Below are 20,972 nucleotides of genomic sequence, written 5' to 3' on the forward strand. Positions count from 1 at the left end.
TCAACACGAGTCTATACTGTCCTCTTCTGGTTGAAATAAGAACACGAAGGGAAGTAAACCCAAAGTTGACAAATTCAATTTTATGACCAGCAGATGGCAGCATAACGCCGTCTAGGTTTCTCAGTCTTAAACCAGCACAAGTTTATCTCCTAATTTGCACCGTCAGATCTTCTTGCAGACAGGAAATGTAAAACAGTACGTGGTCCTCCCTCATAAAGCCTAAGTTGAAATTCATTATGAGGCCACACGTTCCCTTTCAAGTTGGAAAGCTTTTTATGGCCCACCGGCACCAGAGGCTGGGCTGTCTGCAGCCCCTCGCCTCGCCTCGCCAGGAGGTCATGGGAAGAGTAGGCTACTCGAGTAGCTTGTTTGTGCTGACTGCGCACATCAATAAACACCAAAATATCCTTGGCTTCATGAGAGCTGGTTGCAATGATGAGTTCATAAATATCACGTGGTTATACACAAAATATGAGTTTTATATATTTGGGGGGGAAAGAGTGACAACACACAAATGAGGAAGGTGTTTTAATGGTTTATCAAGGGCACAAATCAGCCTGAACGTGGAGAAGAAACCAGTGTTTGTTGTACATAACTTGTGAAATCCTCTCCAGGAACGACAGAAATTAATTTTGGCTTGTTATATGCGTGAGTAATGCTCTGCTAATAAGCAGGACCTGCCTGCTGCAGCGCCACTACACTTGTCTGACAATCGTGAATGTGTGCATTAAAAAAAAAAATGCTGACACACCCTTTTTTCCTTTTGAAATCTGACTTGAACACCATAGTGGTCACTGACACTTTTATTTACTCAACTGCAGATGGGGAGAGGCAACGGACATTGACTTCAAATTGGCCCACTTTTAAAAGTCCGTACACAGTGTCTACTGTTTCTCATTTTTCCCCTAAATGAGAGAAAAAAGAAGCGTCTATTTGAGGAATGTGTTTAATTTAGTTGGATGACGGCCACCATTTGAGGAAAGGGGGGGGGGGGGTAGTACAAATGACCAAAAGAGGCACGCTGGGAATAAATTAAGGCACTTGCTCATTTTAAGAATATACAGTATCTCCACTTCAAGTGTCTTTTTCAAAACCTTCACACTCGTTCCAAAACTCCCACCACTTCACAGTTCGTCCCGCGAGGTCCTGGCGGCGGGCGGCGGTGAGTCCCCCGTGACGCTGTTCTGGGCCACGCTCCGGATGTGGTCCTGCTGGGTGCTCTTGCGAGCGTGCCGCCGGTCCCAGTCGGTAGCCACGGCCTCGTCGTCCCAGATGGTGGAGGTCTCGGTGTCGCTGATGTAGCCCGGCTCGCCCGTGTAGTGCGTGGGGTAGATGAGCAGCGGTTCCACCGAGAAAGCTCGTAGGTCACGCGGCTCGTAGTGGGACATGTAGTCCACGCTGAGGAGGAGAGACAGCAAGACGTTTCAAGGATGCTCATACTGCTAGCTTTATGCTAACAGGGGCTAGCGGATAGCATCCTTGTGGCAGGTTCATTCAATGTTAAATAACAGATATTAGAACACAAATGGTGCAGAAGCACACGTAGACAGACAATCAAAGAATTGAAGTCAAAAAGTCTGGACATGCTTTGAATTGACCAAACTGCTTGTCATTGAAAAATTCCTACAATACATTCAAGCAGTGGTGTCCCATAATTCTCATTTCTTTTCCTATTGAGTGAGCAAATGGCTGTGAATACACACAGTGTATTTACAGAGTAATCTATACAGGGAACACTGGACACACATCCTTGTGTATTTGCATTAGTAACACACACACACACACACACACACGCGCGCACACACACGCAGCACGCATCCCCCCCCCCCCCCCCCCCACCTTGCCTCCAGGCCGCTATCAATGGGAATCCTGTCCCCCTCTCCAAGCAGCAGGAAGAGCCTTGGCGGCCCGCATTCCTCAAAGAGAGGCAAGCGAGGCGGGGGGGGGACACAGGGCGAGCGCACAAAGTCAAACCTTTGTTGGGGAGAGTCGTGCAGAAGGTGCAGAAAGGAAAAAAAAACCGATGCGAGGGCACGAGAGGTGTGACAGAGCCCTGAGGGACGCCGGAAGAACCTTCTCCTGTGAGTTCAAAATATCAAAGCGACTTACTTGGGGTGTTTGTTGAACATGACGGGCAGGAACTCATCGACGGGCAGCATTTTACTCAAGGCTTTGGCGTTCAGTAACTTGGTGGCTCCTTGCAGCGATAGCGCGTAGCCTAGCGTCCAGTACGAGTAATCGGCCTCCACCAGGTTGTTGACGCCGTCCACGGAGCGCTCGGGCTGCTGCAGTTGCATCCTCTTGCGCCCCACGTAGCTGACAAAGAAGATCCAAAACTGCATTTTGAGACTGATGCCCCAAAGGGAGTGGGAGTCAAAGAATTTCCCCATTGGTGAACTTAGCGTGTTCTTACATGAGGTCCCAGTCCAGCTGGGCTTTGTCCACGTCCTCCATAATGGCCTGCAGGCGTCGGTTAAAGCGGGGTTCGAACCTCACGTCGTCCTCTAGAACAAGAACTTTGCGAAGGCCGCGCTCCACCACCTGCAGATCAAAAAAAAAAAAAATGGCTTCCCGAAATCGTACCGATCCCCGAATATCCGCTCTCACCTGGCTCCATATGGAGTGATGACTAAGGAAGCAGCCGATCTCGCCTCGGGTCAGAATCCGGCCCGAGTACGGGTCCTTGTAGCCGGGCAGCATTTCGATCCCCAGCGCCTGCAGCTGGGACGTGTTGAGAGCTCTGAGAAGTTCCGAGAAGAAGTCACGCTGGGTCACTTGCTCTCAAATACGCTTAGTCAGTAGCGGGAAAGGAACTCGGAGATGAAAACGTTGACCTACTTGCCGTCCACGGCGGCCAAGAGCGTGGCGTGTAGGCCTAGCGCCGACATGGTCTTCAACATCCGGCTTCTTCTGTCTAACCGACGCTTCAGGTTGACGAGAAAGATCTAAAAGTAAACACATGACGCATTCTGTGTGCGCCCAGGCAAGGAAAAGACTCGAAGGGACAAAAAAAAACCTCACGTCATCGAAAGTCATGGTGTCCCGCGGAGACGACGGAGCGTGAAGATGCTCAGAAGGCTCAAGATTGTGGTCAACTGTGCAGCAGAGAATTTTGTCAGTAAAAATGTTTTTTTTTTTTTTTTTTTCTTTCCCAGTTGGGCTCTGCGGGACAGCGAGTGGAGGAGGGTGGACAAGAGAAGCAAGATGAAGCTGACAGGATGCAATCAGAGACGCCAGCGGAGGTCAAGGGGAACCGGGCGAGCCCGTATCGTGAGGCGTGACGGATTGTTGGAAAGCGCGTGTCGGCTCGGCTGGGCTCGGCTCGGCCGCGCGTGCGCGCACTCACTCAAGCCCTCCGTGGTGGTGTGGATGAAACTCTCGCGCTCGTCCTCCACAGTCTGGTGCTGCTTGAGGGGGACGGGAAGAAAGCCGTAATGCTCTCTGTTACACACGTGCATCTGCACACCTTGAGGACACACACACACACACAACGCACACACAACGCTGTGATGCAACATACTGGCATGCAAACGCAACACATTCTTGTCAAGTGTATGAAATGGAAATCTCCAAAGTTGTGTTTGCACTTTTAATATGCACACACACACACTTTAAAAAGCAGCACATGTGGTTTTGCTCACTGATCTGCTTTTTTGCAACAAAGTGGTCTTTGTTCGGAACACAACAAACACAGATCAGGAGTGATCTGTATTCCCATTGAAGAAGTTTTGCGTTGACCGGATTCCGTCGTTAATGACAACTGACAAGCCGACTCCAAATGTGCTAGTTTGCCGCGAGCTTCCAACTCACCCGCTTGACGTGCGGAGAATGCAAACACCATGATGTCATCAAAGGCCCAGCTGTAGTCGGGGTGAGGCGGGGAGAAGGCCAGATCTCGGCTGGCCTCCCGTCTCAGGTCCAACAGGAAGGTGCTGTGCACCATGGGGACCGGGAAGCAGCCCAGACGCTTCCACTCACGGATGGGCTGGTAGTCTGGTGTCCTCTTGTAATAGCCCTGAAAGAGTGTGGTTGTTCCTTTTATTTTGCTGGGGTAGAAAAACATGGATGGATGGATAAATGAAAGTAAAAATAAATCAATGTAAAAATAAATCCAAGTAAAAATAAATAAACGAGTGAGTAAATAAATTTAAAATAAAAAAAATAAAAAATAAATAAAGAAATATATTATTTATTTATTCATCTATCTCCATATTTATTTATTTATTTATTTATTTATTTATTTGTCCATGGATGGATGGACGGACAGACGCACCTGTGGGGTCATGCCGCACCAGTAGTTGGAGTACAAGGAGCGGGACTCCATCATGGGGGCGACCACGGTCAGGTTCTCGGCAATGAGCAGGTTGAGCACACGCGGGTTGGTGAGAAGGTTGTCGCTGTCTACAAACTACACAGAAAGATTCTTATTGAAGGAGGGATGGAATCAATTGTTTTCAATGGGGAAGATTCATTTGACAAATAATTCAATGAAGAGCTTGCTCAAGCTTCTACTGTGCCGATTAGCTGTCACGGCGTTTGGCAGTGGACGCAACTCGACCGTTTTCCAATATTTTTTGGACACGAGTCTTTCACATACCAGTATAAAGTCAGCCCATCGTTCCCTGGCCGCCTTGAGCGCCGCCTGCCTCAGCTTCATCACGTGGTTGAACCTGGACGCAGGCCAGTGCTTGGGACCCCACTCGTCTGTGTAGGACCTTCACAGAGCACCACTCATTAGTGAAGAAAGACTTTTTTTTTTTTATTGCTAAGCTATTCACTCAAAAAAAAATGCTGACCTGGGCTCCTCCATTGGCCTCCATTCTACATAATGGTAAAGACGCTGGGCGTTCTTCAGCCATTCTCGCAACATGGCCGTGGTGTTGTCCACGTTGTGGTCGCTGGCGGCCCTGGAACGACACCGAGCCGAGGACGGCCTTGTATCATCTGGACAATAGTATTGGGACGCTTGCACGTGGGATGACACTGGTGAATTAAACATCTCTTAATGTTGTTAGGATCCTGAACACCAACAAAACTTGCCTTGCCCTTTTTGCATGTGCTTAGACTTTGCACGTCAAAACATGTACCAACACGCACGCTTGTGTGATTATTCACACAGAAGGAAGCCGCCACGTGATGGACTGATTGTTGTTATTTCATTCTAGTTGATGGTTTCTGGTCAAAGTGGGGAACACCTGATGTTGTACGGTGGTAATGAGAAGAGACGCACATATTTACACGTTTCTTCCAGTGCTAAAATACACATGTGCTGCTACAAGCCCGAGCTGTGAGTGACACGTCGCAGCTTCGGGCAATTCGTGGAACATACATTTAGATGAAAGGAGTCAGCACTGCAAGGATTACACATTCATTATGATAGCTCAGATTTGAGAGGGAGGGAGAAAAAAAAAATCCCTAAATTGTGCATTTCTGTAATAATTCACCGTGACTCCAAAATAGACTTTATGGGAAAAGTGACAGCAAGTAGCAGTGGAAAAGTCCGCTTAGATGTTTGTGTGGGTGCAATTCCAGGTATGAAGCAGCTTGTCATTTGCTAATAGACATGTTACTCTTTGGCATTGCTTGGAAATGACAGCGAGCCGTGGCGTCTTTACTTTTGAATTTCTGGGGCTGTCATTTGGTTGGAAGTCATAAAAAGTTATACTCAACATAAGTATAGAAATCAAGGAATAAGCAGGGGCATAAAATGTTGTGTTCTAGAAGGAAATAACTCATTTTTCAGAAGTATGGAAGACTCAAAGGGTCAAAAAGTCGACGCACATTAATGACTAACCAGCATATATGTAAATCAGCCAACTGAGATGTTCATCACCAAATTTCTTTGTTGATGTTTTCAAGAAGGTTGTTTTGACTGACGTTTGAGTGAAGCTTTTTTGTTTTGTTTTGTCTGGCTGGCTGGCTGTCTGTCTGTCTGCACGGTGCAGGCAGGGCCCTTTCCTTCCCCTCTCAGTGACTTTCCACCATGACTAACACCATTACATCGCCCATTGCTGCTTTTTGCATCTGTAATGAAGCATCAGTGTAAAATGTCAACACACCAATATTTGATCACAAGTGGACGCCATGTACTCAAGGACACACTGGACCAAAATAGAGAACTGCTACAAAATCAAGAGAATGGAATGTCATGATGAATATTGAAGCCGATGTAACAGTATGACTCCTCGGCCCCGTTGTAAAGATTGATTGTATACTGCAGGCTCATTATTTTGTTCCCCGAAGGTGTTTTGTGACGTCCGTCTTTCCGTTGCTGTCTACGATGTAATCAACATCTGGACAACACATGCTTAACCTATACAAACGGCATCTCATACAACTATTGTGACCCTTTAAAGCTTTACCTTGGTGGAATGTGAACGGAAAATGACAAAAAATAGGAACGGAAGATTAAAGCAAATATATTTTGGCCATAAAAAAGATTCCATGAATTTATATGTGATTGGTAGGTGATACTAGAGGGGTGTGTGGTTTCAGTACATTCGGAAGACACACCCACATCGTTTGGTAGTGGAGAGAACGACTTGATTTTTCATCATTTCGAGGATACGTGTCAATTTTTGTAGTCATTCAAATTTATCAGGTTTGCCAACTCTCCTCTGTGGAGTGTCAAATTCATCAATTTGTCTTTAACGGCTAATGTTGTCATAAACTATCCCGAATGTCAGCACAATATTCTAAATGCGGTGGATATTTGAACGTCTCCCCAGTGAAGGCCGAGAAGAAAAAGAGTGAGAAATTCCTCATGAGTATCAACGTCAACAAAAAGTGGACTTGCGCTCAAGCGTGACATTCAGTAGTCACATTCAAGGTTACGCCGAGGCTTGCATCTTTGCCCCCATAACAAAACTGGATGCCCTGAAAACCACACGGCGGCAGTCACAATGAGACACAACTTGAAAATCATATTTCATGATCATAAAATCAAGTTTTTTTCCAACATGAATTATGGTGATGACGTCTAGCAGGTGTGCCGACTCCCATGAATTGGCTTTAAGATAAAAAAAAATAATAATGCAAAATGCCATTGAGGGGCAAACTTAAATGAATAGTGATGTTAATGGTAAACTGAATTTAAAAAAAAAAACTTCTACTAGGCGTACCTAATAAACTGACCTCCCCATTGACTTTCCAGCGCGAGCTTGTACACATTTCTTGACACGCATGACTTAGCCTTCCTCCATTAATCCTGCTGTCAAAGCAATTTAATGTCTCCTCTCATGCACCCCCCCCCCCCCCCCTTCGCGCGTTTATGATTAGATTGTCTCTTTGTGGCGCGGTGCACATGATTCAATCCTATTATGATATATAATCATGAATCCTATTTATGAATCATCGCAAACTGACCAGATTGCGATGCGCTCCTTGGGGTAGTCCAGCCTCTCGATGCATCCCAGGTAATGAGCGAGGCTGTGCGCTGCGTTGCGAGCCAGGATGGCGATCAGGACTTTGGGTCGGAGCAGGGCCGACTCTTCCGTGGGGCTCATATCCGCCTCCTGCACCAGCGTCACGGGCTCCGAGCCCACGCTGGAGCGCACGGCACACAACGCGGCCAATAGCAGCAGAGGCATCCGCATCTCGTCGGCTTTCCTTGGTTGTGCTGGTGGTGGTGCCGCTTGGTGGACCCACCCGGACTCACCGAAGTCCTGACTGAAAAGTGGAGTAGTGTGCAAGAGAGTGCGTGTGAGAGAGAGAAGGGGAGAGGGGGGGGGGGGGGTGAGAAGGAGACTCCTGTCACACCTTGACTTCGAAAACAGTCAGCAACTTTTGAGAGACCCCCGCTATTCAGACGCTCATTATAATTGGGGGTGTGGAGCTATAAATATTGAGTATCATTTTTAAAGAGAAGGAAATGGCAGGGATAAAAATAATAATAATAAAAAAAAGAATCCCTGCTGTATTTGATTGTGCTGGTGTGTAACTGTAATTGGCCTGCAGTTTGTGTTGAGTGCATGAAACTTCTCTTAATGACAGACGGCCACGCCGCTCTGTTTATTTGAGCTGGGCTGGCATGTCGGCCATTTAGGAGAGAATGTTTTCCCCTCCTTGCTGAGGTAATGACAAATGATCTTTGTTAGTCATTGCACAGGAGGAGGTGTCCGAAGCGTGCCTGAGCAAAAAAAAGAAAAAAAAAGAAAAAAGAAAATCACAGTGGTAAGGCCTAATATCACAGGTAGCAGGTATTATTTTAAAGCACTAGTTTTCATGAGATTTTACGAAATTACTCGAATACCCTCACACGTGGGAAAGGAGAGCACTTTTAGAGCACATCTAGTTTTTTTAAAATCCATTTTAGGCTAGCATTTTTCCAATAAACAGCCAAGGTTTTCAAATGTGTTTAAATTGTGGCAGCGGAGCAAGACATTGAACAAAATATTAATGGATGCTCTATATCATGTTTTTCCTACTGGAGTTCACAGTTGATGTTTGACATTGGCCAGTATTTATAACAGTAGACAAAGTTTTGTATTCGCCTGCACGGGATGGTGAAAATAACCTGGTGCGTGCTGCTACCTGGTGGACAAATGTTGGCATTGCAGGCAGCCAAAATAAATACGTTTGACCTTCTGACCTTTTCATGTTAATGCTTTTTCGTTCATTTTTAATAGAACCATCTATCAAACAACAAAATGTCTTACTTTGCTAAGGAATAAAACAAAATGAACAGGCGTGATGATTTTTCCATTTTTGCTGTGAATGCGTTCGATTCAAGTCATTTCAATGGGGTAATTGATCAGACAGGAGAACCTATGGGCGCTAGAGGGCGCTCTTGCTTCAATCCAACCCCATCTCACGCACACACTCCCATATTCTCAATCTCTGACACACACACACACACACACACGCACACACACACACACACACACACACACACACACACACACACACACACACACACACACTTCCTCCATGAAATTGCACACACACACACACACACACACACACACACACACACACACACACACACACACACACACACACACACACACACACACACACACACACACACACACACACACAACTTGCACGTTGTAAACAGTATATGGGATAAATGCTGCCATGTCGTTGATTATGACAAGCCACGTCATTGATTGCAAACTGGACTCGTTCCAGCAACTCTGACTCAGCTAATGACAACAAGCCTTCAACCTTGGGAGTAAATCATCAACACTGACTGAGCACTCCTTTAGCCTTTTGCACTCACGCCGCAGCGACGATCATGACAACAACATGGAGGTGTGGTAAAAAAGGGCGCAGTCGTTGAACCAATGCCGATGTTGTACGTTTACACAGAACGGTGGTCGTTTCAAGTAGGTCATCCTTTTGTGGCTGTGCGGCGTGAATGCAAAATCCAATTGTTAAAGCTCGGGGTGGGGGGCGGGGCATCTCACTCGTGTGAGGAGGTAATCCACACTGTGAAGAGGCTTTACATACAAATTTGGGGGTCATTCAATTTGGCACATTGGCACTTAATGACAATTTTACAAAGCAATACAAAAAAAAAATAATACATGATACTCACCAGCAGTCATGCTGATTCTATTATGTGTTACGATTGCTACAGATAAACTCGGAATAGTTTCCTTCTGGGCATTAGTCAACGAAGAATTTCAAATCTGATTGGTTGAAGAAACAATCCTGTCGCGACTATAAATGAAGTTACGTTGTGGCGATTTGATATCTGATTGGATAAAGTGAGGAGGAATAAAAAAAAAAAAAAAAAGTTGAGAATACGTTGACACACTTTGATGGGGGAAAATGATTACAATTTAGGTGGTCGAGCGATACGAGAGCTTCTGTTTAGGTCAGCAGAGGCCTCGCTCACTGAAACTACTCAGCACCGCTACAGCATATTGCGGTTGGCGAAGGCAGCGTGCACGCTCATCCCCCCCCTCGCCTGTTGAGTCATCAGCTGTGTGGGGCAACAAGAACACACACACACTGAGTCACATCTGTAAATAATGCCCCTTATGACCACAAGCTCCTGTTTTCAGCACACTCGGTGGACATTTACTGCACTACTTTTCCTTTGCATTTGGCAGGTGGCGAGGATTTTGTGCTACTTGCGTCATCTTACTGGAAAGAGCATTTTCTTGGACGAGCAAGCGCCATGTCTTCTCCCTTTCCTCCTCTACAACATATATTATAGGCCAACTATTATCGTGCTACCGGTTGGCCGCATTTACAATGTTGCTAATCAACGTTGACTTGATGGTGGACTTGGGGGCCCTTAGGGTGCCCGGCCCAGGAGAAGGAGGCTGAGTCAGCACTTCATTTATGAATGTAAAATCAATAGGAATTGTTAAAATAAAATAAATAAAAAAGCACACTTGCAGTCAGGTATTGACTGTGAATCAACTCTCAATTGTGTGGGCGCACTTAAATATTTTTTGAATTGCTTGGGAAAAAAAGAAATTACTTTTACCCACACATCACACACACACACACACACACACACACACACACACACACACACACACACACACACACACACACACACACACACACACACACACACACACACACACACACACACACACACTTGCGCTAAAATCTTTGCCCTCTTTATTTTAATAGAAAAAACATATACAAATAATATAACAAGGGTATCTCCGGTAAACAAAAGAACAAAAAAGCAACCACGCATTCTATTCATTCTCCCCATCCTCATCCTCCCTCTTCAGTTTTGTGTTGCTACAGTGCCTGAGTGTGTGCAGACGCTAAAAAGGTGTGTGTGTCTTGAATCTTGAACTTTGTATGTGTGTGTTGAGGGAGGATGAGGCAGCAGTAATCTGCTCCATGTTGATAATTTACAAGTGTTCCAAAAAAAAAAAGGGGGAGAAAAGGTAGCGGACTCCTGCCTCTTATCAAAATATCCCAAAATCTTCCTGTCCGGCTTGTCCATCAATAAAGTTCAGCGTGACGTTCCGTAAGTCTTCTTCACCTGTGGGAAATGTTGGCTCTGTCCTTTTTCACTGGTCAGTGCACTCGGGGTCCCGGGGTGGAAAAATGTTCTTTTTGTCATTGACACTTAAAAATACTTTTACGTGGCCGTATCCCGTAGACCCTCCCCCCCCCCCTGCTGGTAAAACACTGATTGGACGCCTTCACACACTCACAGGGTCTCAATTGGTGAGATGTCTAGGAGGGGCTGGTGCTGGGGGGGCCTCTGTGCTATGTTGTCGTCTCCTCCTCCTCTTCCTCTTTCTCCTCCTCTGAGCAGTAGTCTCGCCCCTGGTTAAAAAAAAACCCAAAGATTCGTTTTCATTTCGGTTCAAAAGGACATTCAGAAGCTGCAAATATCTACGTCTATTCTTTATCCTCTGCAAAGACTAATATTAATACTGATGAATCATTAAGTCGAGACATTGACGTCTCTTTCTAATGCACGTCATCAACCAGAGGCCACCCACCCCCCCGCTACTTTCTTCCTCCCTCCTTCCCTCCATGAGACAAACAGACACAGCCCTTCCTCCCCTCCTCTCACCTTCTCAATCTTCTCATCCAGCATCCGGAAGAATTCCTGCTGGCTGTCTGACGTGTGAATGCTGGGCGAACGAGAGGAAGTTAGAGGATGAGGACCAAGAAGAGGAGGAGGAGGCAGCAACAAATGCATCATGAGAATTTTCCATTAGCCCCCCCCCTGCCAGGCAAGCTTCCCACAACACACACGCAATTCCTCGATACAGTGTGAGAACAGCTTAGCCTGGAAGGAATTTGAATATCCGTCGAGCGAAAACATGAGCCGACACAACATCAGAGAGACAAGAAAGCTACGAAAATAACAACTAAAAATAGCGAAACGCGAATTCACTTTCGACCGTCCTTGATGAAGAGGACGGACGACTCAGCATTTTTTTTTTTTTTTTCCATGACGCCGTTATGCAGAAAAGGAAAGAAGCTTGATGTGATACGGAAGGAGGTGGCCGGCAGGGCCGCGGGTCTCGTGCATTTTTCAAATCAATCACCTTACCGATTCATCGGGTAAAATTCGATTTCGTCTGAGTAAACAACCAAATGCGCATGCGGGAACACGGGTAATATCAAAACGTCCGACTCTGGAGCGAGCGTCGTCATATTAACGGCTCCTCTCATCTTGCAAAAAGCGGAACTCTTCTTTTTCGTCCACTTACTTTGATTTAATGTTTGCCGCCGTCTCTTTCTGCAACTTGCCCCTTTGCGGCACGTTATTTCTCTCCTGAAACACACAAACCACATTTATGAGCGGAAGGAACATCCGTTAGCATAATGCTAATATAGAATGCAATAGAGGTGCTAAGAATGCAAATGGAGCAGCAACACACACCGAGAACTCATTCACGTTGAATCTCATCTGACGTGTTACTACACTGAAGGTGCAAAACTAAATTTGGACAACCCAAAAATCCTGCCCGACCTCCATTTGATACTAAAGGTCTTTCCAAAAGTGTGTCCTACATAGAGCAGAGGATAAGCGCTTCCTTCACGTTATAGCGAGTATCAGCGTGCTGATATAAAACAGTGGCTGCTTCTGTTCCGGCGAGATTTATGACTTACATTAGTTCTTGTTTATAGCCGAGCGGGACGGCAAGCGGACCCACCTGATTGGCTGCCACACACATGCGCTCCTCAACTTGGAAATGAAACCTTTCCAATGCTTTATCACGCGTCATGGATGATTTTTTTTTTTTTTTTTAAGCAATACTTCCTTTTAGGGGATTTTACATTATACACACACCCAGAAAAATTTCAGCGTTGAGAATAAAATCATTGTTGTATGTTTCTGTTAAAGCAGCAGTTGTGTCAAAATATATCGAATGCTATCTTGCTAACATTCCGCTAGCAAGGTTTGCAAGAGAATTTTGTGCGCGCCTCACCAAGTTCTCCTGGTTGCGTACATTTACCCGGTTTTCCTCCCCTCTCATGTACTTCACCTCCTCCACCGCCTTCATCTTGTACTCATCTGGGAGAAAAATAGAAAGAGGCACCATTAGAAAGGTATTAACGGGAGATTCACGCCCAATGTGTCCCTGAACGCTTCGAGACGCTGCAGATGAGCTCAGTGGCGCTGAGTGTCTCCAAATCATAAATAATATGACGCGGCCAGATGCAGCACACTTAACTTAGGAGCTAGCGTCGCCGCTCGGAGCGCCCGGCCTCACTTGGAGTGATTTACCTGTCGCGTAGAATGGAAACGCTCGGCCGATTATTGACGTTGAGCTGTCGGTCGCCGTGGTAACTGCGCCTTTCGTCGCTCAACTGTCAGTCAACCGTCACAGACGTTATCGGTCAGAGTCGTCTCTTCTCATAACGCCTCGCGTGCGCAATATTTTATTTTTTCCGGGAATAAATTTGTCATTGTGTGTGATAGTGACCTCGACCTCCATTTGACCCCTCCCGGCTGTGCTGTTCACTCACTTCTCTGTATCAGTTTCCCACTTTTGCCCCCGCCAGCTATCAGCGGCGTTTATCCGTCCGTCCCATCTGTGCAACTTTGCACCCAGCTGATTGCTTGGCTCTACCCAAGGGTGGGGGTGAGGAGGGAGGGGTCGTGTCCGCGTTACAGCGAGGATGGATTGGCGTGTGCTTCACGTCATGCCCGTCCATCACCTTGCGCGTGCGTCATCGCCACGGCAACCTCGAATAATGACGGGAGCCGGCGAGAAATGATGTGGAAAGCTGGAGCCAGATTAAAAGACGGAAAGAGGAGGGGGAGGGTTTGTTCTTTGCTCCTGTTTGTGCGAGGAATGTAAACCAAGCGGGAGCGAGCCGTCTCGTGTCTCAGCGTGCCGAGACGCGCCGGGCGCGAAAACACTACGCAGGCCTCGGCCGACGTGCAACAGCGCGCGGCGCGGCCCTTTGTCGCGCCGAGGAATTAAGAGCAATTTGGTCCGCCGTGTTTCAAAAATAGAGATAATCCGCGTGAAATGTCATATTCAATATTCCGCAGCCGGAGGAGGATGCACACGAGTAGGAAGAATCGCCGCCGCCGCACACTGCGAGATGTTCAACAAGGATCCGACCGCTGCAAAAAGTAACAGCTGGCCACTGGCATTGGAGCATTTTAGCAGAAGGACCTCTCACCCACAGTCCACTGAGTTGACTTTGTGTTCACAATTTATGTCCTGGTTTGTTTGTGGCTCATTAAAGCAAATCGAAGATCCGTCAAAGTGGGTCATTTCATTGTCTTATATTCACGCAGATGAAAGGAAATGAAATTGCTGCAGAGCTCCAGGCACTGAAAATAAATTACTTGATAAAAAAAAAAAAAAAACACTTGCACAGAGCTGCTGTAGACCACAGCTCACATGTAGATAGCTGACTAGCTGCTGATGTCACTCATTGGCCACGGCCCTTAAAAAGGCACACATCTAAATGTCAAGAATGGATTAGAATGACACCAATTGATTTCAACTGGGACCCATTTGAACAAATTCAAGTCACAAGTACCACCGCAAACTCATTTTCATAATGAACAAAACATCCTCTTGTCAAACGACAAAGAGAAGAAGGACCTCCGGGCCACTCGGCTGGCACGACTCCTCCACGCAACGGCGCAAATAAACCACATCGTGTCGAGAGTGCGGCTGTTTGCGTAATGGAGCTCAGCCACTTCCGGTTATTGTGCGTGAGCGAGGGAGGAGGGGGGAGGAGGGGGCGGGCGGGCGGGGGTCGTTAGGGGTTTAGTGGCCACAATCTGACAGCATCAGACAATATCTGGGACACCAACACGTTTAGCAACGACAAGACCTGACCGGCAATCTGTCGACGGCCGACTTGTCATCAACATGCACAAATGAAAATACAGCCAAGTGTCAGCCTTCAACACAGCAAACAAAAAACAAGCTCCAATCCATCAAACACCTCCAAAAGCACCTGAGGTGCACACTGGCATGGGCTTCTGGGGATTAACTGGCTGGCATGAAAGCACTCAATTAATATCCGCTTGGTCACCGCGTCCCCTCTCGGCACATCACGCTTCGCATCAGAACAATAGACTCGACACTTACGGACACTTGCAAAGCCAGAAGATTAGGAGCTACCATCATCTGAGGATAGCGACAGCACGCCCAGTGCGTCACTGCTGAGGAATTAAGGAGCGCAAATGAAGTCGCAGAGATTTTATTGACGAGGTGAAAGTGAGACTGAGATAGTGTATGTGTGTGCGTGTGTGTATCGACTGACCTCCAAAGAGGTCCCCATTGCTGTAGGCCTTGCCACGGCCCTCGTCTTCGTTGGGCACGGCCGACACCTGCTTGGCCGAGGTGCAGCCCATGGCCTCCTCACGCTGGGAACGCTCTCCTCATCGCACTCTCACCTGACAACACAATCAGCGGCAAGGATGCATTTAGAAAATTGGACCACTATGATATCAACATTTTGGGAAGATTGTTGTTTTGTTTTTTACAAAAGTTTCTCAAGTCATATTTGAATAAAACAACCACAAAGTACATTGCTATGTTTTACTGATTGGGTGCAAAGTGCAGCGGGACATGTTGAGGGAAAAACAAGCGTAGAGTATCACAAAGAACTTTCTGCCACGCCTCCTTCAGAGTTTGAAGTGAGCACTCTATTTGTGAGGACACGGCAGGCTGCGGCAGGTGAGCGCAGGGTGCGGCGACGGGATCTTTGTGTTAGGGTACAAAAGGACGCTAAACCAAAGTCAGCTGGCGCATTGTTGTCTCATTCAAATCGGTTTCACGACCTTCCACGACACGGTTCAGAAACTTTGTCTTCCTTTTAAGGCTCTTACACACCCAGATGACCTTTGACAAAACTTGAAACAAGTTCCCGCCAAGTTTTACATCCTCTCGCTAGCTAACGAAGCTAGCATTTTACCTTGGTGCTTTTCACAGCGTCAGCTCACTGATGAGCATTCCGTTGCTCTCTGGAGGAACACAAACATCACATCTGAGAAAGAATCGCTTTGCGCTGAGCTTGCACACAAGAGACAAGTCGACATTTAGCGGCTTGTCGCAAGCCTTCCTGCGACACCTCGGACCACAACAAAAGTTAGTTCCCATAATGCTAGCGCTAAACTGAAAAAAATAAAAACAAATATACAATGCTGTCTTCTTTATGTGTCAATTCTAATCTTATTTTACAAAGAAGAAACAATTACAGTACAACATGTTTTTAAGGCGAGGTAGATAGCATTAGCTTCACCTATGCTAACATTGTGAAACGAGTACACCGAAAATGCCGAATTAAGTGCTAACTGGGGAAAAAAATGAACATTTCTTGTCCAGTATGAGTTGGGCAGATATATAGATATGCTATGTATTGTTCTAATAAGGAAATAGCGATTTCAAAGCAAATTTCAAGCTGAAAGAAAATGTGTACTTGTTTACTTCCCACCACAGTCATCAAGGGCCTCATAAAGAAAGAGTGCAAAAGTCCATCGGAGAGAATCCGCCTGGCTTTCATAAAGTAGACCGCTTCACAAGGTTGAGGCAGCGTACGAACCGAGGCCTCTCATTTGCGCGTATTGAAACATCAATTTGTGAGTAGCGGCGCGCTAAAAATAGCATGGCGGCAGCCCTAGAGCTTTTGTTGCGAGTGTGGGATAATGCTAGGCTGCGTGAATCTGAGAGGCAGGCCGCTCTAATTCGGGTTATGCTCGTGGAGGAGCAACAGGCTGGCTATTACTAAAAAAGAGGCAGAAGAAGTTTCAAATCTCAATTTACCGTTAGCTTAGCATTGCGCTTTTGCTCTGCGTACTCTGTGACAACTTGTCACGACAACACACTTCAATAATGACGGGCCATTAGGAAAAAACACATTTGAGAAACGCACCTTGAACTGTTTGCACTTTTGCCAATTCACACACACGCACACACATGCAACTCGACATGAAACGCAACTCCAGATGTTCTCCGTAATCTCACTCGGCGGGGTCGGGAAGCCTTACTCATTAGTCATGATGTCATCAAGCAGGTTGCCAGACCGGGAGCTATCAAGTTGGATTTCAAACAACAACAAAAACACACCCTGGGACAAAACGTCATTCTGACAACGGCGCAGCCCTCCAGCTTGCCCCCTCTCCTGGTCCTGCCTACGTGGACTTTGGGTGGTGACCTGGAGTAGCTGCTGTGAACAGGCCTCGTTTGTTTAAGGAGGAACTAGAGAGAGAGAGAGAGAGAGAAGGAGAGGGCGAGACGGGCACGGTTGCATACAGGAGCGAGCCGCAAGGTTCCGCAGACGCCCGAGGCACCGAGCCTGAAAAACGGGCTGGGCCCAAGCGAACGAGAAGAGGAAGACGAGCAGGAAGCGTGAGCGGGTGGGGGGAGGCCCCCTTTTTTAACACTGGCTCACGCCTGCACCTTTCTCGCTTCAACAATCTGAATCCTGGATGGAGAAGTGACGACTGTTTACACTTTCACATCGGCTTTTTTTTGGGGGGGTAGGTGATGTAATAAGCACTTAATTACAGGGTTATGGGAAAGGTTTTCACCATTGAACTCTTTTTGTGTGCCATACGATCATTTTCGATTCTTCCAAAACGAAACTTTTTCATAAGATTACAACTTCTCTTCCGTCACATTTGATTCAATTGCCTCATTTTTTGTTTTGTTATTCTCTTGACAACAGACGCGTAGAGAAAGTTTTATCTCCATGCGAGCACCATGTGAGCTCTGAGGGCTTGCAAAACACAACTGCTGACAGCAGATGACACCTTCCAAAAGATCAACAAAGCATTCAATTCATGGCAACGATGCCTCTGTCCCTGACACTGACGAATCGTTTTTACGCCAGACACTGTGACCTGGCCCGCTTTGAGGATAACAGCCAAAAATCCTGACATATCTTACAAACACTTGACATGAAACGCTACCAGTATGTCATAACATACTACTAGAAGAAATGTAAACAAACTCAAAAAAAAAAAAATCACAGATGGATGGAGCACCCCAGGGAACGTATCTAGGGCCCCTTACATTTGCTTTGGAAACAAACTTCCATAAGTGACCGTCACATTTGTCTGGCTCGTGTATCATTGTAGTTTACAATCAATATTTAACCACCGACAAAACAATTCAGCCACTCGCCTTTACGGCGGACTAGCTTAAGCTCGACTGGTTTTTAGGGGCCTGTAGTGAAGAAGCGGGCGTGCCGCCAGAGTGCGCGTGTGTGCTCGTGTGTGTGTGTGTGTAACAACTTGACAATCTTCTGCAGCACATGCCACAGCTATGCAACAAGTCCCATGCTGTCAATCAGTGTGCACTTTTTTCATGCTGGAAAACAGAGCAGCTCCTGTCTAAGCGAACCTCGGCCGACACCCGCGCCCCCCCCCCCTCACCCGTTCAAATCCTCCATCCCCCTTGTCGCGCTACTTACAACAACTAGACGATGACACAAGGAGATACGAATGAGCGTTACAAAAGCTGCCAAAAGTACCGACTCAACTCTTTGACGCGAAAGAAAATAGATGTCAGACAAAAAAGAACATATCCCGCAAAAATTGACTGTAGTACAGAAAAGGGATTCGTTACTTCCCAGTGACCGTTAAGCTTCTGTGTGTGTGTGTGTGTGTGTGTGTGTGTGTGTGTGTGTGTGTGTGTGTGTGTGTTGGCGACCTCCCCAGGCTTGTCAGGCTGATGGAGGTCTTAAAGTGGGACTAGAGAAGCGCTGCAGCATTTGCTGCCTGGCTTGAGTAAATATTATGGTGTGTGTGTGTTGTGTGTGTGTGTGTGTGTGTCCACAATACAGAAAGCGAGCAGTGAATCAGAAGCTTACACATCTCTCGGGTTTTATAAATATATATGTCTTTTATCCTTGATCATTTTTAATAGTTAATATATTTTCATCATACTAAATGTTCTGTATTCATTAGCAAGAATAAAATTTCAAACTGAATGTGGCACGTGTTTCCGCTTTCTCTTGGCAATTCATTGGATTTGCAACTAACGCAGCTGCTGGCAACTCCAAAGCAAAAGACAAATGTAGCAAGCACGCCAGCCAGTCATTAATATTCATTGAAAATGATCTCATTTGAAGGAAATGAATCAATCAGGGAGTTAATTGGCAAGGCCGCCGCCGCCGCGGGGAAGGTTCCATCTCGCCCGAGCGCTCCGTTTCACGTCTCATTGTTTTCGATACAAATTAATAGTGAGTCATATTCGCCAAAGGTTTCGAAAGAAAAGCCGGCAGGTTGCAAAAGGTTCTCATGGCGTGACGAATGCAGCAACGATGGATGAGTGCAATGAAGACTATTTTGATGGAGGTGTCACTTTTACAGTCAACTTCTAATCATTCCAAGTTGAGCGTGCGAAAGCATTTGGACTTTTCAGGAATTTGGATCATCTGAAGACATCGCTAAACCCAGTTGATGGACTCTGAACCCGCGGCATCTTCGTGAGCGCCGCAACAAGACGACAATGCGGTTGAATGCAGCTTTTCTTTCTTTTTTATTTCTTTTTTTTTATTGTTCTGTGCTGCTGAGGCCAGCTGAAGGGCAGAGAAGACACCCAAGCCCGCGGGATCACGTTACGCTGACTTCGGGGGGTTTGCCTTAGACCACCTTGTCACACCTGACCGCTCTGGTGGGTCCCCCCCCCCGGGCGCAGTCATGAACCACGGCAGACAGCTAAACTCTGCATTGTGACATCACTCATCAGAGCAGATATCATTTAGTTCAACGTAAGTTGGAGTTACGAGGAAATCTCCACGCTTTACTCATTGGAGATTTTTGGAGGGACTGATGGGGCAGGGCAGAATTCTGATGGACAGCAAAGTTGGCCAGCAATCTCAGAGAGAGCAAAATTCTGCACTTTATTGAAGGCAGAGCTGCAAAATCTGATTTAGGGTCGCAGTTTTACGTTTTTTCCCACACCATCATCAGCCACCACTTGACAATTCTGGAACTTGGTCCGAATAAAACTTGTGAATTCAAACTTTTTGGATTTTCTAATGTAAAATGCGAGTAAACGCCTTGGCTCCGTAAATGTTGGGGAAAGGCTGACGTAGTGCAGCAAATTGGTTTCCACTAAACGGCAGGCTGGCTGGCAAGCACCGTGGCTTCCTTCCATCTGTTGAGTGCTGCTCCCCCCCCGGCTGAGGAGCCTCGCCAAGCGGGGAGGGAGCGGAGGGAGTGTCGACAACACACGAAGCCCAACCAAAGCGGTTTCAAGTGCTCCGCGGTGGGAACTCGACAAGCACACAACCCCGGCCGGCGTGCGGAAACAAACAACAACCAAAAGCGACCGGGACGGAGGGAAGCAAACAAAAGTACTTACGAGGCAAGAGGCGCCGGTTCCGTTCAGTCCAGGCTTGGGAGGGGAGGTGAGGCCGCTCCGTCTTCTTCCGGGCTCGGCGGCGGTGGGTCGGACGGGCTGGCGGGCGGGTATGTGACTGTGAGTCTCCGGAGGACTGAAGGCGAAGTGTTCGGCTTGCGTCATTCCAGCAGGATGCCGCTATTGAGTGAGGGCGCCAACGCAGCCATCTTGCCGCGGAGCAAAGCCACCAATCACAGCGCGAGACGAGACGGAGGACAACCCACTTCCTGAGAAGTAAATACTTCGTTACTTTACCCAAAGTAACTGAACTCCAGCATATTATGCAGATTTTTTTATTTTATTTTAGGAAGCCGCCCCCCCCCCCCCATGATGTAAATATTTGATTTCTGTAATTAGGCAGATTGTTTTTTTTTAAATGTACATTAACTATACTTCTCTTTTGAGTTGACTACAGGTACCAGTATCTGTACATCTAAAGTACAGCGAGTGAGTACTTGTTCCTCTCTCCAAGCAGTGAAAGTAATCCAACAAGATGAGCTATTGCCCCCCCCTCCAACTCCTCACGCCTTTAAAGGTCGTGTATTTATAATGTATACAGCATTAATCATTGAATAGACAGCCCATTTCAATCAAGATGTGACAGTCAGTTGCTTTGCACAACTTTTCCCACACTTTTTCTTCCCCCACGGTAAACCCTTAAAATTGCAACGTATTGTCATTTCTCATTCATAGTCATGT

General features: G+C 46.7%; 2 protein-coding genes across 4 annotated transcripts; both read right to left on the reverse strand.

Moving 5' to 3' along the window:
• Nucleotides 1–521: 521 nt before the first annotated feature.
• On the reverse strand, nt 522–7,743 carry colgalt2b (collagen beta(1-O)galactosyltransferase 2b). The gene is made up of 12 exons (XM_085928942.1): nt 7,366–7,743; nt 4,797–4,907; nt 4,598–4,715; nt 4,274–4,408; nt 3,811–4,015; nt 3,347–3,466; nt 3,022–3,095; nt 2,839–2,945; nt 2,608–2,740; nt 2,414–2,541; nt 2,110–2,316; nt 522–1,398 (listed from the first exon to the last, which is right to left on the reverse strand). The coding sequence occupies exons 1-12, from the start codon at nt 7,593–7,595 to the stop codon at nt 1,125–1,127; spliced, it is 1,842 nt and encodes a 613-aa protein (XP_085785068.1). The 5' UTR covers nt 7,596–7,743; the 3' UTR covers nt 522–1,124.
• Nucleotides 7,744–10,567: 2,824 nt separating this feature from the next.
• Nucleotides 10,568–20,425, reverse strand: LOC147047559 (uncharacterized protein C1orf21 homolog). Of its 3 annotated transcripts, none has more exons than XM_085929000.1 (6): nt 20,235–20,425; nt 15,184–15,316; nt 12,876–12,961; nt 12,153–12,217; nt 11,507–11,567; nt 10,568–11,253 (listed from the first exon to the last, which is right to left on the reverse strand). In XM_085929000.1, exons 2-6 carry the CDS (start codon nt 15,272–15,274, stop codon nt 11,194–11,196), a joined length of 363 nt encoding a protein of 120 aa, XP_085785126.1. In that variant the 5' UTR covers nt 15,275–15,316; nt 20,235–20,425; the 3' UTR covers nt 10,568–11,193. The 3 variants fall into 3 exon arrangements, with proteins under 3 accessions (XP_085785126.1, XP_085785128.1, XP_085785127.1); XM_085929002.1 differs by lacking the exon at nt 20,235–20,425 and adding an exon at nt 16,910–17,053; XM_085929001.1 differs by lacking the exon at nt 20,235–20,425 and adding an exon at nt 15,838–15,886.
• Nucleotides 20,426–20,972: the final 547 nt, after the last annotated feature.

Source organism: Syngnathus leptorhynchus, chromosome 13 (genome assembly GCF_054491065.1).
Source record: "Syngnathus leptorhynchus isolate UIUO chromosome 13, UIUO_Slep, whole genome shotgun sequence".
Lineage (NCBI taxonomy): Eukaryota > Metazoa > Chordata > Actinopteri > Syngnathiformes > Syngnathidae > Syngnathus > Syngnathus leptorhynchus.

Bases quoted from the DNA above. Each gene is read 5' to 3' on its own strand.
- colgalt2b (XM_085928942.1), bottom strand. From the start codon at position 7,595: ATGCGGATGCCTCTGCTGCTATTGGCCGCGTTGTGTGCCGTGCGCTCC. The intron at 3,467-3,810 runs GTGAGTTGGAAG...TGTGTCCTCAAG, and splicing joins ATTCTCCGCACGTCAAGCGG to GTGTGCAGATGCACGTGTGT. The intron at 2,946-3,021 runs GTGAGGTTTTTT...GTTTACTTTTAG, and splicing joins ACACCATGACTTTCGATGAC to ATCTTTCTCGTCAACCTGAA.
- LOC147047559 (XM_085929000.1), bottom strand. From the start codon at position 15,274: ATGGGCTGCACCTCGGCCAAGCAGGTGTCGGCCGTGCCCAACGAAGAC. The intron at 12,218-12,875 runs GTGAGGCGCGCA...TGTGTGTTTCAG, and splicing joins TACGCAACCAGGAGAACTTG to GAGAGAAATAACGTGCCGCA. The intron at 11,254-11,506 runs GTGAGAGGAGGG...TTTTTTAACCAG, and splicing joins TGGATGAGAAGATTGAGAAG to GGGCGAGACTACTGCTCAGA.